Source organism: Lepus europaeus, chromosome 3 (genome assembly GCF_033115175.1).
Source record: "Lepus europaeus isolate LE1 chromosome 3, mLepTim1.pri, whole genome shotgun sequence".
In the NCBI taxonomy this organism is placed as follows: Eukaryota; Metazoa; Chordata; class Mammalia; order Lagomorpha; family Leporidae; genus Lepus; species Lepus europaeus.
This window is the reverse complement of record NC_084829.1, coordinates 160,700,423-160,716,124: the sequence shown is the minus strand read 5'-3', so window position 1 is coordinate 160,716,124 and position 15,702 is coordinate 160,700,423. Positions and strand designations below refer to the sequence as shown.

The following is a 15,702-nucleotide window of genomic DNA, read 5'->3' as shown; positions in this document are numbered from 1 at the left end:
TCCGAACTGAGGTTCCTCCTAGCGGCCCTGAAAAGGAAAAAAAACCCAGGGGTGGCCGACGTCTCGTTCTCTCCGCTCCACCTCGGCCTCTGTCCTGTGAGCTAAGTCTGGGCCGCCATGCAGCTGATGCTTGTCCCGGAGTCAGCCATACCAACCCAGGGTACAGCGGATCCCCGCTGCGGGCACGGAGGCGGCCTGGAGGACAGCCCAAGGTCAGTCCCCTGGCAGCGCAAGGTCACGGGGGCACAGCGTGCAAACAGCCCCGTGCGCTTCCTAATGCGCTCGCCGGGCGGCCTGGGCCAGCAGCCGAGGACCGGCCCCGGGAAGCCGAGGCGCCAGGGCCGCTGCTGGCGTGGGCCCAGGTCCCCACGAGCGGAGGCCGCACGCCCCACGCCGCCCCGGCCCCCGGAAACCGAGCTCGAAGCGCGGCGGCCGCGGGCCGGACCACCTCTGCCGGCGCCGGCGGGGGGCGGAGTCGCGGCGGGCCGCGGGCCGTACCAACGCCGCCGGGGGGGAGCAGCGTCCGTCCCTTGGCGACGCCCACAGCAGCTCGGCCAGCAGGTGCCGGGGCCGCCGCGACTTTCACGTTTTCAAGTCCCCTTCCCGCGTGCCCCAGGCTCAGGCTGCGCAGCGCGGGCGGGACGGCCTCTCCCGCCCCGGGTGCCCCCGGCGCCCCCCTCCCCTCCCCGGGTGGGCGCGCCGGGGGCGGGCTCGGGGGCGGGGCCGCGGCTGCCCTTGCGGCGCGGCCGGGGACGCTGCACGGCCGGACGCTGGCTCACTGAGGAGGCCCGGGAGTGGCGGCCGCGGCGGGGCGGGCACCATGTTGTGCCGGGCGGCATGCAGGTGCGGGGCGGGCGCCGGCGGCGGGGACGCGGTCACGCCTAGGGCGAAGGGGCGCGCGGGGGCCACAGTGGCCGCGCCGGGCCTGGTGGGCCCGGGGTGGGCACGGTGTGTCCAGGGCGCGCGGCTGTGGCGCGGTGGTGGCCGTGCCGGGCCTGGCGGGCCCAGGGAGGCCTGGCAGGTGTGTCCAGGGCGCGCGGTGGTGGCCGCGCCGGGCCTGGCGTGTCCAGGGAGGCCTGGGAGGGGGCGGCAGGTGTGTCGAGGGCGCGCCACCGCGGCGGGGTAGTGACCTCGCCGGGCCTGGCGGGCCCAGGGAGGCCTGGGGGGGCGGCAGGTGTGTCCAGGGCGCGCGACCGCAGCGGGGTAGTGATCGCGCCGGGCCTGGCGGGCCCAGGGAGGCCTGGGGGGGCGGCAGGTGTGTCCAGGGCGCGCGGTGGTGGCCTCCCCGGGCCTGGCGTGTCCAGGGCTCGCGATGAGGGCCAGCAGGCGTGTCCGGGGCGCGCAGAGGTGGCCGCGCCGGGCCTGGCGGGCCCAGGGTGGCCTGCGGGCGGCGCGGGGCCCGGGTGGGGCCCAGCCTGACCGGCGGGGCTCCCTGTCGTGCAGCGCGCGCCGGGGGCTGGCGCCGGGCCTGGCGGCCCTGGGCTCCCGGCAGAAGCACAGCCTCCCCGACCTGCCCTACGACTACGGCGCGCTGGAGCCGCACATCAACGCGCAGATCATGGAGCTGCACCACAGCAAGCACCACGCGGCCTACGTGAACAACCTGAACGCCACGGAGGAGAAGTACCGCGAGGCGCTGGCCAGGGGTAGGTGCGAGCCGCCGGGGGCGTGCAAGGCGATGTCCCGGAAAAATAAAAAGAAAATAATAACCACGCCTGTGGGTTTTCGTGCCCCGTTTTTGTTACCCACGAGCCTTCCGGGGCCGGAAACTCTTTTCCTGCCAAGGTCCGTTTGGATGCTAAGTGGTCTCTTGGGCCCCTGCAGCCACGCGGGAGACCCGGATGCAGCTCCTGACTTCAGCCTGGCCCAGGCCTGGTCCTTAGGACCATCTGGGGAGTGAACCAGCCGATGGAGGATCTCTCTCCCCCTCTCCCCCTCTCCCCCTCTCTCCCTCTCCCCCCTCCCGCTCTCTCCCTCTCTCCCCCTCTCTCCCTTTCCCCCTCTCTCCCTCTCTCCTTCTCTCCTTCTCTCCTTCACCACCTCTCCCCTTCTCCCCTCCTCCCCTCCTCCCCTTGTCCCCTACTCCCCTTCCCCCCTCCTCCCCTTCCCCCCTCCCCCTCCCTCTCCCTCCCTCGCTCTGTAACTCTAGCTTTCAAATAAATAAATGAATTTTTAAAAAATATATAGCTTGCTTTAGATTAATTGAATTTCAAGGCTGGCCTGCTGTGTCTTGGCAGAGCGAGCTCCAAGCCTTGGAGTATGGTGTAAATTAACCATGTTATCTCCAAAAAAAATGAGCTTTTGTGTGTTGGCAGCTGTTTGTGTTGTATAACAGACCGTTGGCCAAATCAGCGAAACCTGTGGGTCACGTGGAGGAGGGCGGAGTGCGCCTGTCCCCTGGGCCCAGACAGTGCCCTTGCTGCCAGGGTGTGTGTCTGCCACAGCTCTGCCCTTTGTCACGTGCAGCCCAGCTGTGGCGCCGCAGCCCCAGGCATTGCCACCATCCTGGGAGCCTGGCCCGGGGCTTGGAGACACTGGTGTCCGGCGCTCCCCGTGTGCCGTGGGACCTGACCTCGCATCGTGAGGGTCATTACCAAAACGTGCCACGGTGCAGATCCTGTTAGACTTGGCGCTTTTCTGGGCTGCTCTTGGGGGGGGGGTCAAAGTTCACAGAGAAAACAGCCATTTTGTGGGAAACTGAAACATGTTTCTGTCTAATCTTGTCACTTGATTAAAATATAAAACAGAGATAACTGCTGTGTTTTTTTTTTTTTTTTTTTTTTTTAAGAGCTCAGTTGATAAGGCTGGTAGCCTGTGGACTTCATGGGTTTGTGCCTTGGGGGAATGTGTAAATACTATGTTTTGATGCCTCCATACAGAACAGTATTTTCCTTTTGATCTGTTAGTCAGTGGTTTATACAAGGAAAATAATTGGCGGTCATGGTTCCAGGCCCCCTGCTTGGTAAGCTACACAGAGAATCATCTTTGCTTTTCCTTCAATGTGTCTTCATTGTGTTTCAGGCCAGGGAAATTTCAGTAATTTTTAGGTAATGTCATCTTGTTGACTGGGGGCCTCTAGTGGAAAAATGTAGTATTTCAGCCTGATTGTGAGCTAGTGCCTGGCTAAACCAAACAGGGGGAAGTTGGTGCACTCTGGAAGGTTTGCTGGCAGCAGTCCTGTGCCCTGCGTGTGGGAAAAGGCTCAGATTTAGGAAGCAAACACGGGAAGGGTGGGGCAGTGAGGAGGCCGGGGATGGCCCAGCTGTGAAAGTGTTTGCTGACAACCGGGGACTTCTCTCCAGGGTGTTTTTTTTTTTTTTTTTTTTTTTTTTTGAGAGGGAGAGAGAAGGAGAAAGAGATCCTCCTCCATCTGCTGGTTCACTCCCCAAATAGCCACAACAGCTGGAGCTGGGCAGGTCTGAAGCCAGGAGCCAGGTGCTTCTTTCTGGTCTCCCAGGCAGGTGCAGGGGCCCAAGGACTTGAGCCATCCTCTGTTGCTTTCCCAAAACGCTGCCCCCTTCAGTATTTTTTTTTTTTTTTGACAGGCAGAGTGGATAGTGAGAGAGAGAGAGACAGAGAGAAAGGTCTTCCTTCCGTTGGTTCACCCCCCAAATGGTCACTACCGCTGGCGCGCTGTGCTGATCTGAAGCCAGGAGCCAGGTGCAGGGCCCAAGCACTTGGGCCATCCTCCACTGCCTTCCCGGGCCACAGCAGAGAGCTGGACTGGAAGAGGAGCAACCGGGACAGAACCAGCACCCCAACCGGGACTAGAACCTGGGGTGCCGGCACCTCAGGCAGAGGATTAGCCTAGTGAGCCACGGTGCCGGCCCCCCTTCAGTATTTTTAAACAGCTTAATTTCAGTCCTTTACATGTTTAATGAAAGCCACTGAAAAAAGGATTTGTTATGTTGTAGTACTGTTTGTTAATAAGTACCTGCAGAGCTTTCTGTTATTTAGAGTTGTATTTTAAATATAAAAAGTGAAGTTTTTGTGTTTGAAAACGTGGGACAATGAGTATTAAAAACAGCATCATAATCTCATCCCATGTAACTGATAAAAGTTTTTAAGTCTGGAAGTCTAAGAGAGAGCAGAGACAGGGCTTCCATCTTCTGGTCCACTCCCCAAATGCCGGCAGCAGCCAGTGCAGGGCCAGGCTGGGTCTCCCATGTGGGTGGCAGGGACTTGAGTGCTTGAGCCTCCTGGGATGCACAGGGCAGGAAGCTGGGATCGGAAATGGAGCCAGGACTCAGTGTGGGCTCTGGGCGTTCCAGTGGCCTCGTAACTGCTGTCTAAACCCCTGCTCCCGTAATTACTTTTTTTTTTTTTTTTTTTGGACAGGCAGAGTGGATAGTGAGAGAGAGAGAAAGGTCTTCCTTTTTGCTATTGGTTCACCCTCCAATGGCCGCCACGGCCGGCGTACCACACTGATCCGAAGCCAGGAGCCAGGTGCTTCTCCTGGTTTCCCATGCGGGTGCAGGGCCCAAGGACTTGGGCCATCCTCCACTGCCCTCCCGGTCCACAGCAGAGAGCTGCCTGGAAGAGGGGCAACCGGGACAGAATCCGGCGCCCCAACCGGGACTAGAAGCCGGTGTGCCGGTGCCGCAAGGTGGAGGATTAGCCTGTTAAGCCACGGCGCCGGCCAACTTTTAACCAAGAATATTTGACTTTCTTTGAGTGTATTTGAGGACAAATATTGAACTGATGCCAAATAAAATGCTGAATTTCACATAAGTGCTTTTAAAAGCAGATGTTAAGCCCTCACCCACAATTAAAATTTTAAAGTGACTAAATAAACTTTAAGGTGTTGAAATTATTTTTTCCCCATGCCATTTCTTTTTTATTTATTTGAAAGGCAGAGTTACAGGTGGGCAGGGGAGAGAAAAAAATACATGCGCAAGTGAGCTTGATCTTCCACCTACTGGTTGAATGCGCAAATGCTTGGGCCTGAACCAGGCTGAAGCCTGGAGGCTGGAATTCCATCCGGGTCTCCTAAGTGGGTGGCAGAGGCCCAAGCAGGGAAGTCAGGACTTGAGGTGGGAAGTGGCCCTCCCGCCAGGGAGGGGTGCGGTGTTGTGTGCCAGGGGAGCAGAGTTAGGAAGAAGGGATTGGATTCTGGTTGAGTGTTAACGGTGGCGCCGGCTTTGCCGATGGATGTGTTGGTGGAGTGAGCATGGGCTGTGAGGAGAGAGCTTCCATAAAGGGGCTGTCGTGGCCCAGCAGGGCAAGCTGCCGCCTGTGACTCCAGCATCCCATGGGGCACCGGTTCAGCCCCAGCTGCTCTGCTTCCCATCCAGCTCCCTGCCAATGCGCCTGAGAAAGCAGCAGATGGCCCAAGTGCCTGGCCCCTGCACCCGCTAGGGCGATGTGGATGGAGCTCCAAGCTCCTGGCTTGTGGCCATGTGGGGAGTGATCCCCCAGACAGATCTGTGTCTGTCTCCCTTTCTGTAACACTCTATCCTTATCTCAGATAAGTAAGTCTCTTTTTTTTTAAAGAAGTATTTTTTTTTAAAAAAAAAAAGGTTACGGAGTGTGTCCTGAAGTACAGAGCTGGTGTTTACCAGGGTGGGGGCCCCTAGGAGGGGAAGTCTGGGTTTGAACATCAGGAGTTCAGTTTTGAGTATGTTGTTTCTTGCTAATGTAACTTTGAAATATTTCCTAAAGGCCAGTCTGTCTTAAAAATGTTCTGTGTAGTGTGTGTGCTGAGCCATACAGTTTAGCATTCTGTTACTGTATTTTCGTTGGTTGTTGGCTTTGGTGTTTGATTTGCTGGAACCTTCTGTGAGGACTCTGAGCTCATTGGCACTCGGGAGTGAAGCTTCTGCTAACCTGACGCTGCTGGGTCCTTGTCAGCTGTTCAGCATGCGACTGATGAACACAGGTCCCCTGGAAGCAGTAATGGTGCAGGGCCTGTGTGTGTGAGTGAGTGTGTGTGTGTGAGTGAGTGTGTGTGTAAGTGTGAGTGTGTGTAAGTGTGTGTGAGTGTGAGTGTGAGAGTGTGTGTGAGTGTGTGTGTGAGTATGAGAGTGTGTGTGTGAGTGTAAGTGTGAGTGTGTGAGAGAGTGTGTGTGAGTGTGAGTGTGTGTGAGAGTGTGTGAGTGTGTGTGTGAGTGAGTGTGTGTGAGTGTGTGTAAGTGTGTGTGTGAGTGAGTGAGTGTGAGTGTGTGTGAGAGTGAGTGTGAGAGTGTGTGTGTGAGTGTGTGTAAGTGTGAGTGGGAGTGTGGGAGTGTGTGTGTGTGTAGAATCCGAAATTGCTAGATTTTTAGGAACAATAGGGGTATCATAGGTAAGCTAGTCCAGTTATCTGATGTTTTAGAATAGTGTATACAGTGGTTGAAAATCTACGAGGTTTTACACATGTTTGCATGTTAATGTTTCAGGAGACGTCACAGCCCAGGTGGCTCTGCAGCCTGCCCTGAAGTTCAACGGTGGAGGTCACATCAACCACACCATTTTTTGGACGAACCTGAGCCCTAATGGTGGTGGAGAGCCCAAAGGTTGGTACGCGCCGGTGCCCCCGTGTCTGCATTGTGTGCGCGTTGACCTTACTTCTCCCAGGGGATCGTAGTGGCCTGTGTCTCAGCGCAGGGAGGGCAGCAGAGCTGTAGCTCACAGGGACGGGAGTGGGGATGGAGAGACGTCAGGCAGTTAGGTTGTCTGGCTCTGCGTGTGCCCACACCTGTGCTGTCACACACGGTGCCTTTCTGGTCTGAGTGTGACACATGGAAGGGGAAGAGAGAGACGGGTTTCAGCAAAGGTGAACTTTGCGTTCACCGAGCCTGGGACCTGGGGTGTGGCACTTTTCCTAACTGGTAGGAGCCAGTTGTTCCAGTTTGCAGATGATTTTCTCCAAAATTGCAGCTCAGGAGGGGAGGACAGAGCGAGGGGTCTCGCACAGTTGCCAGTGTAGCAGTGGTGACCCTGACAGCTTAGTTGTCCTCTTTCCCATGGGAAGGGAAGGCAGGGCACACATCTGAGTCTAGGTCTCCTCCGTGGTTTCTGGGCTCCTTGAAGAGCCCTGGATTCTGTGGGGTGTTTTAAAGATTTAAAGATTGGTTTATTTATTTGAGAGAATCTTGATGGGGGGAACCCAAGACACAGAAAGATTTTCCGTCCACTGGGTGACTCCCCAGATGGCCGCAGTAGCCAGGGCTGGGCCAGTCCAAAGCCAGGAGACAGGCGCTCCATCCAGGTCTCCCATGTGGGTGGCAGGAGCTCGAGTACCTGGGCCTGGGCCCTCACCAGCTGTCTCCTGGGACACGCGTCAGGAAGCTGGGAGAAGGTGTGGGACATGGACCCCTCTTTTCCAGGTTTGTCCTTGTCCCCTAGTGTAATACTGATGAGGTTGTGTCAGGTAGCAGCGTCAGGTGATGCCCATGTTTAGCCAGTGGTGTTGGTGCTTCTGCCGTTTTGTATCATCTGTACCACTTGATTCCATCACTTGTGCTTATAAAAGGTGATTGCTTTTTTAAGATTTGCTTATTTATAAGTCAGAATTATAGAAAGAGGGAGAGACAGAGACACAGAGAGAGAGATCTCCCCAAATGGCCACAAGCCAGGAGCTTCTTCCAGGTCTCCAACGTGGGTACAAGGATCCAAGCAATTGGGTTGTCCTCTGCTGCTTTCCCAGGCACATTAACAGAGCTGGGTCAGAAGTAGGGCAGCTAGGGGGCTGGCGCTGTGGCGCAGCAGTTAACACCCTGGCCTAAAGTGCTGGCATCCCATATGGGCGCTGGCTTGAGACCTGGCTGCTCCACTTCTGATCCAGCTCTCTGCTATGGCCTGGGAAAGCAGTGGAGGATGGCCCAAGTCCTTGGGCCCGCGCACCCATGACAGGGACCCAGAAGAAGCTCCTGGCTTTGGATCAGCGCAGCTCCGGCCGTTGCAGCCATTTGGGGAATGAACCATCAGATGGAAGACCTTTCTCTCTCTCTCTCTATTTGTGTAACTCTGTAACTCTGATTTGGGTAATAAATAAATAAATCCTTAAAAAAAAAAAAGGGCAGCTGGGATTTGAACTGGTACCTGCAGGGGATGCTGGTGCTGCAGACAGTGGCTTACCCTGCTGTGCTACAGCACCGGCCCCCAAGGTGATTGCTTTCAACAGGAAATGACTTTGACCCTGTTGACTTGATTGTTAAGTACAATCTAGAATTACATTCTACACTGCTACAGAATGAAAGGACTCTAGTTCTTTTTTTTTTTTTTTTTAAGTTCTAATTTATTTATTTGCAAGACAGAGTTACAGAGAGGTAGAGACAGAGAGAGAGGTCCTCCATCCTCTGGCTCACTTCCCAGATGGCCACAGTGGCCAGAGCTGTGCCAATCCAAAGCCAGGAGCCAGAAGCTTCTTCCAGGTCTCCTATGCGGGTGCAGGAGTCCAAGGACTTGGGCCATCTTCCATTGCTATCCTAGGCCGTAGCAGAGAGCTGGATGGGAAGTGGAGCACCCAGGCCTTAAACTGGCGCCCATATGGGATACCAGCACTTTAGGCCAGGGCATTAAGCCTCTGTGCCACAGCGGCGGCCCCATGAAGACCACACTTTTTTTTTTTTTTTTTAACTTTTATTTAATGAATATAAATTTCCATTGTACAGCTTATGGATTACAATGGCTTCCCCCTCCCATAACTTCCCTCCCACCCGCAACCCTCCCCTCTCCCGCTCCCTCTCCCCTTCCATTCACATCAAGATTCATTTTCAATTCTCTTTATATACAGAAGATCAATTTAGTATATATTAAGTAAAGATTTCAATAATTTGCACCCACATAGAAACACAAAGTGAAACATACTGTTTGAGTACTAGTTATAGCATTAAATCAAAATGTACAGCACATTAAGGACAGAGATCCCACATGAGGAGCAAGTGCACAGTGACTCCTGTTGTTGACCCAACAAATTGACACTCTAGTTTATGGCACCAGTCACCCTAGGCTGTCGTCATGAGTTGCCAAGGCTATGGAAGCCTTCCAAGTTCGCCGACTCTGATCATACTTAGACAAGGTCATAAAAGACAGGGTGAGGATAGTAACCAATGATCCTAAGAGTGGCATTAACCAGGTCTGAACAATTATACAGCATTAAGTGGGGAAGAGGACCATCAGTACACACAGGTTGGGAGTAGAGCCATTGGTGGTAGAGTAGAGGTTATGATTACAAAGGAATGAGGCCCAAGTGCACTAGACAGGGTCTAGAACAAAGGACAGAGTCATTATTAGAGGAGCTAAGAAAGGTGCTGTCTAAGCTACAATTAAGTTTTCTGATTGAGAGGCAAATAGAACCTGACAGAAGGGGCTTGATAATACATGAAAAAAACTGAAAAGTGAGTCAACTATATCAGACTATATCAGAAACTCAATTTAAAAAACTAATTGTAAATTAAAAAAATAAAATACCCTAAAAGATAAAAGGATAATTTTGGAAGACCACACTTTTTAAAACGATATAATCAAGGTAGGAAAATGTAGCTGCCTTGGAGAAGAACCTGATAATAACTGTGATTTTTTTTTTTTTTTTATTCCCAAGCAAGGATGTAGAGTCGTTAGGGCAGAAGTCAAAGTAAAATTCTGTCAGGAAAATAAAAAGTAAGCAAATGGAAAATATTTGCTTTCTGACGAAAATCACACGGGGTGAAGAAATCCTAAGCAGCTTCCTAGAGATGCCGTGTGGCTGGAAGTTGTGAAGATGCGGCTGCTGGCCCGGGCGGCACGCACGCTCGATTCTGCTGCAGCTCCCCTGAGATGCTGCCCCGTGAAGAATGTCTTAGTCCATGTAGCATGGTGTTTGATTGCAGTTACTGAAGGCTGCTCATTTTGCGGTGCTTTTTGGAATTTTCTTAACAGGGGAGTTGCTGGAAGCCATCAAACGTGACTTTGGGTCCTTTGACAAGTTCAAGGAGAAGCTGACGGCTGTGTCTGTTGGTGTCCAGGGCTCAGGGTGGGGTTGGCTCGGCTTCAATAAGGAGCAGGGACACTTGCAGATTGCTGCGTGTGCGAATCAGGATCCGCTGCAAGGAACAACAGGTGAGATTCACAGGTTACACATTTCATCTGGGAGATGGCTCTATGGAAGCTCTTAGCTAGAAACAGGCACACGTGCTGTGTTTGGACATGTTAACTTCAGCAGGTCTTCAGAGACCTGGGTAAGTAAAAACATTTTGTAGGTCCTGGATTTTTTATTTTTTTTTTTACAGTAGATAGTACTTTCAAACACACACATAAAACTATCTGGTCATAAAAGCTTCATTCTAGGGCCTGGTGCTGTGGCACAGTGGGTTAAAGCCCTGGCCTGAAGTGCCGGCATCCCATATGGGTGCCGGTTTGTGTCCCAGCTGCTCCTCTTCTGATCCAGCTCTCTGCTATGGCCTTCACAAATTCTCATGGCATCTCACTTGCCCAGAAGAGCTGTTCAGATTCTGGAAAAATCTGAGTTGTGCCCAGGAAGTGAGTGGCGTCAGCAGTTGTCACATGGCGGGCCACCAACGGTCAGCCGTCAGGACGGCTGCCCACACCCTCCGCTGACCTTTCCCGAAGGGCTTCCAGATGAGTCGGGCACCAACAGCCACAGCCGGAGCCAAACCCCTTCACATACTGGGTCCTAGTCCCAGCTACCCGCAAGCACTCAGCAAAGGGGGTGCAGTTCTGAGGCCAGGCTCAGCTTTGTCCTGGCTCCTGCTGCTCCTCTAATTGCAGCTGTAACTGTTACTACGTACAATTACCTAAACTGATACTAATTCTCTGTAGAATGAGCTTTTTTTTTTCTTTTTTGGAATTATTTTATTTATTTGAAAGAGTTACAGAGAGAGGTCCTCCATTCTGCTGGTTCACTCCCCAGATGACCACAGTGGCCAGAGCTGAGCTGATCCGAAGCCAGGGGCTTCTTCTGGGTCTCCCACGTGGGCGCAGGGGCCCAAGAACTTGGGCCGTCTTCCACTGTTTTCCCAGGCCATAGCAGAGAACTGGATGGAAGAGGAGCAACCAGGACACGAGCTGGCACTCATCTGGGATGCCGGTGCTACAGGCAGAGGCTTAGCCCACTATGCCACAGAGCCCGCCTATGTGGACATTTTTTAGATAGAATGAAGTTCTTCATTTACACTATTTGATTCTAATTCTTAATCTATCAGAATGTCGTAACTGCTGTGTATGCCCTGAGAGTAAGATTCACCTTTGGGAGCAGTGCGGGTTTCTTGTAAACCCTACAAGTGGGAACGACTGCTTGGAGGGCCTCGGCTGCCCCACAGTGCACCCCTTACATGGCTCCGGAGACCCCGTGGGGAAGGCTGGCAGTCGGCCCTGGGATGACTTCATTGGCATTTATTTTTCCAAATCTGTGTTAATCATTTTTACTACTTGTTATGTTTTCTTCTGAAGAGTAAAGTTTAAAATCTTCTACATCTGAATAGTCATTCTTAGGCAGATTTCCTATTGTATAAGAAACAGAAGTGGATATCATTGTTTTGGAAAATAATTTTGTGTGAATAGAATGATATATGTTAACTAGAGAAGATGCAGTGTGTTGGAGTGAAATTTACAGTTTTTTTTTTTCTTTCTGATAGGCCTTATTCCACTGTTGGGGATTGATGTGTGGGAACACGCTTATTACCTGCAGTATAAAAATGTCAGACCTGATTATCTGAAAGCCATCTGGAACGTGATCAACTGGGAGAACGTCACTGAGAGATACTTGGCTTGCCGAAAGTGAAGCACCGTCATGCTGTCGAGCGTCGCGTAGCAGTGTGAAGTGTTTAGGCTGCTCAGCTGTAGCGTGCATTGTTCATGTCTATTCACGTTTGATAAACAATGTAAGGTAATGAGTGATTTCTTATTTTAGAATTTTGTTACTGAGCAATTGTTTGAAAATAGCAGATACTTTGTGTGATTTAGTCTTGATTGAACATTTTCCTCAGAGCGCTAAATCGCGAGGTAGGTTATCATTGTCATCATAAAGCCATCAGGAATGCCCCAGGCCCGGCGGGAAGCCTTTCTAATCCTGTTCTGTTGCAGTTCTAGAAAATCCGGTCTTCTGCCCCAGCTGTTTGACAGTAAAATAGAAAACAGAGTGTGTTCTTTTGTTGGAAGTCTTTGTTGCAGTAGATCTCCTGTGTAGAAGTATAACAGTAGACTCCACCCAGCGATCTCCACAGCGTCACACAGGGTCCTTGCTTACCGTTCTGTCACTGATGCTGCGTGGGAACTGCTCTGTTACGTGGATGATTGTGCATCTGAATTGTTCTGTGGGCAGAAATTCTGTCCTCAAGTGTAGAAACGTGAATTACACAAAAGCCGTCAGGTGGGCAGGTGAGGGCCCAGGTGGTAAAATCGGTGGTGGGGTCAGGCCACAGGTGGTTCTGGCTGGGCCCTGGACCAGAAGGCCGTGCCCCAGGAGAAGTGAGCGGAGTTCTGAGATCAGTAGCTTGCCTCCCTCAGAAATGGTCATTTTTCAAAGACATGTTTTTATGGGATCTGCTGTTTTTGGCGTATTTCATTTTCTTCTAAGGCCTGCAGCCCGGCAGAAGCTGTATGTTGTTTCTGTCAGCAAGCGGAAGCTGCCCGCGGTCCGCAGGGCGGTGAGAGCCACGTCAGTCCCGCTGTGCCCGTCTCCTGGAGCGGGGTTCTCTCTGCGTTTGGCTTCACGTCGTCCACTTTCCCAGTGGCTTCTCCTCTTCGCAGTTGTTCCTAAAGGCCCTGTGCTATTCTATCAGCTGACTGTTTCCTGGTTTATCTTACAGTTCTGTTGCCCGATATTTCATTTTTTCCTGGTAGTTATTACCAGTAATGCTGTGCTGGGCAGCTCTGCACATGGGTTTTAACTACTGGTAGAATGTTTTTTTAACACTGGATTTTTCTTAAGACTCTTTAGTTATGTTTTCCCAAGTTTATTTTTTCCCCCAACTTTATTTTTCTATTTTTTTCCCATTGGAAAAATGGAGTAACTTAGCAGTTTCAATATTGAAGACTGAAGTTTAATGACAACAACAAAAAAGCTACTTTTCTTCTATAATTCAATTAGAAAAGTAGACGTTCAGAGTTGTCAGCAGTGCTGGTGCGGTCATTGATAACTCGGAGTGTGTGTGCGTGTGCGTGTGTGTGTGTGCATACTTGTAGATCAAAAGGACTTTGGAGCCCACGATTGCCATTCTTTGTGGACCAAAGAGAAATGAGTTTCCTGGGGTACCCAGTGGCCGTCACGTGCCACGTGCCGTTAGATACCTGGTGGAGAACTCTGTCTAAACAGACCTTCAAGAAAAGAGAGGCCTTTTGAACACAAGTCACCTGCTGCAGCGTGGTTTATAATGAACTGACAAAGATATACTTGTACAATAAATGCTCTTTAATTGCTTTCAAAACAATTCAATGTTGAAATTTCTATGGGGCTCTATTTTTGCTCTGGCTTTCTGATGACAATGAGAATGAGGAGACTGTCCTACACTAAGTTTGTGTCTCCTGCCCACTGGATGGATTTTTAAGAGACCAGGAGAACTTGCAGATGCAAGGTTGTCGTCACCAGTGGGATCGTGCCTCTCGGGTTGTGAGAGAACAGGTGCTGTCCTCTGCACGGCAGTGCTGTTCCAGCCCCGGCAGGCAGCTTCGGGCACAGCCCAGGCATGACCAGAGCCACCGGGAAGCTGGGAGTGAAACGGGCACTGCCTTGAAGTAACATCTGTTGCCGCTTGACTGTTGTGTGATAATTAGACTTGGCGTTGACCCATCACCACTTCATTGTATACCTCAGATTCGTAGTCTTAGGTTAGGATTTTTATCTAGCACTTTTTAAAATAGTATAACTATTAACTTGGGTTGGCAATGGGACTCAGCGGGTTAAACCTTCACTTGGGTTGTTCACGTCCCACACCGGAGCAGCTGCTCTGCTTCCGGCCCGGCTGCCTGCTGGTGCACCCGCGAGGCTGTGGTGGATCGCCCATGTACTGAGTCCCTGCCACCCATATGGGAAGCCGGCTATTGCAAGCAGATAGAAGATCCCTCTCTCTCTGTCTTTCTCTCTGTCTCTCTGTCTCTCTCCCCCCTTCTCTCTGTCACTCTGCCTTTTAAATAAATAGTAAATAAATATTTAAGAAACATAGATTTAAGATTAATGTGCATTGTGAGTCATATATAAAACTTAGGTTATAAATATAAATTTTATTTCCTCGTTGTTAGGTAAGTGTTTTGTTACTTTCTCATTTCCTAATGATCCCAGCAGGCTAATATCCTGTCTTCTGAGATCTATATCAAACCTAGAATATTCTAAAAATAGTATAAGGTCCTGGGTAGTTTTCATTTATTCATTAAAGAAACATTTATTTTCCTATGTGTGAAGTTTTTTTGACTGTTAATAAAATAATTTGTCAGCCATCAAAAGTCCACATTATGCACGTGTATCAAAAATTAATAATCCCATAATGCACTATCATTTCTTACTGGTTTTCTGGGGGAAAGAAATGATAAATACATTGTTGAAATTTTACTATGAAAATCCGGAAGGCCTGTGAACTGTGTCGCTGTCTCTGTGGTAACATCGTGGTAACACCAAACCAGCCCTGCACTGGTGACACCGCCTTCTCCAGTGGACGCTGGCTGGTGGTCCTGTAACTCAGCTCTGCCGTTACCCACCTGGAGTGGGAGTTGGGTCCCTGGACTGAGGGCTTAGTCCTACAAAACCGCCTCCGGGTCAGGTGCCACGCGCAGCCCCCGGGATGGCTGTACTCAGACACCCAGCTCTGACCCAGGGTTTCCACCCCCACCTCGGGTGTCGCTTAGTTCGCCCAGTATTGTAAAGGATGCAGATGAGCTGTCACATGGCGGGGTGCCCACGGCAGGTGTGTGGAGGGGGCGTGCCCACGGCGGGGTGTGTGGAGGGGGCGTGCCCACGGCAGGTGTGTGGGGGGCGTGCCCACGGTGGGTGTGTGTGTGGGGCGTGCCCATGGCAGGTGTGTGGAGGGGGCGTGCCCACGGCGGGTGTGTGGAGGGGGCGTGCCCACGGTGGGTGTGTGGAGGGGGCGTGCCCACGGCGGGTGTGTGGAGGGGGCGTGCCCATGGTGGGTGTGTGGAGGGGGCGTGCCCACGGTGGGTGTGTGGAGGGGGCGTGCCCACGGCGGGTGTGTGGAGGGGGCGTGCCCACGGTGGGTGTGTGGAGGGGGCGTGCCCACGGCGGGTGTGTGGAAGGGGCGTGTCCACGGTGGGTGTGTGGAGGGGGCGTGCCCACGGCGGGTGTGTGGAGGGGGCGTGCCCATGGTGGGTGTGTGGAGGGGGCGTGCCTACGGCGGGTGTGTGGAAGGGGCGTGTCCACGGTGGGTGTGTGGAGGGGGCGTGTCCACGGCGGGTGTGTGGAGGGGGCGTGCCCATGGTGGGTGTGTGGAGGGGGCGTGCCCACGGCAGGTGTGTGGAAGGGGCGTGCCCACGGCGGGTGTGTGGAGGGGGCGTGCCCACGGCGGGTGTGTGGAGGGGGCGTGCCCATGGTGGGTGTGTGGAGGGGGCGTGCCCACGGCGGGTGTGTGGAAGGGGCGTGTCCACGGTGGGTGTGTGTGTGTGGGGGCGTGCCCATGGCGGGTGTGTGGAGGGGGCGTGCCCACGGTGGGTGTGTGTGGAGGGGGCGTGTCCACGGTGTGTGTGTGTGTGGGGGCGTACCCATGGCGGGTGTGTGTGTGGGGGCGTGCCCACGGCGGGTGTGTGGAGGGGGCGTGCCCACGGTAGGGTGTGTGGAGG

The 15,702-nt window shown here is 52.9% G+C and overlaps 1 protein-coding gene across 1 annotated transcript; it reads left to right on the top strand.

Moving 5' to 3' along the window:
* Positions 1-756: 756 nt before the first annotated feature.
* On the top strand, positions 757-14,306 carry SOD2 (superoxide dismutase 2). Its single transcript, XM_062186998.1, has 5 exons — positions 757-843; positions 1,444-1,646; positions 6,378-6,494; positions 9,841-10,020; positions 11,556-14,306. The coding sequence occupies exons 1-5, from the start codon at positions 821-823 to the stop codon at positions 11,699-11,701; spliced, it is 669 nt and encodes a 222-aa protein (XP_062042982.1). The 5' UTR covers positions 757-820; the 3' UTR covers positions 11,702-14,306.
* The last annotated feature ends 1,396 nt before the right edge of the window (positions 14,307-15,702 follow it).

Excerpts from the sequence above, each read along its gene's own strand:
- SOD2 (XM_062186998.1), top strand. The coding sequence starts at position 821 with ATGTTGTGCCGGGCGGCATGCAG. Across the intron at positions 844-1,443 it reads TTGTGCCGGGCGGCATGCAG|CGCGCGCCGGGGGCTGGCGC; the intron begins GTGCGGGGCGGG and ends CCTGTCGTGCAG. Across the intron at positions 1,647-6,377 it reads CCGCGAGGCGCTGGCCAGGG|GAGACGTCACAGCCCAGGTG; the intron begins GTAGGTGCGAGC and ends TTAATGTTTCAG.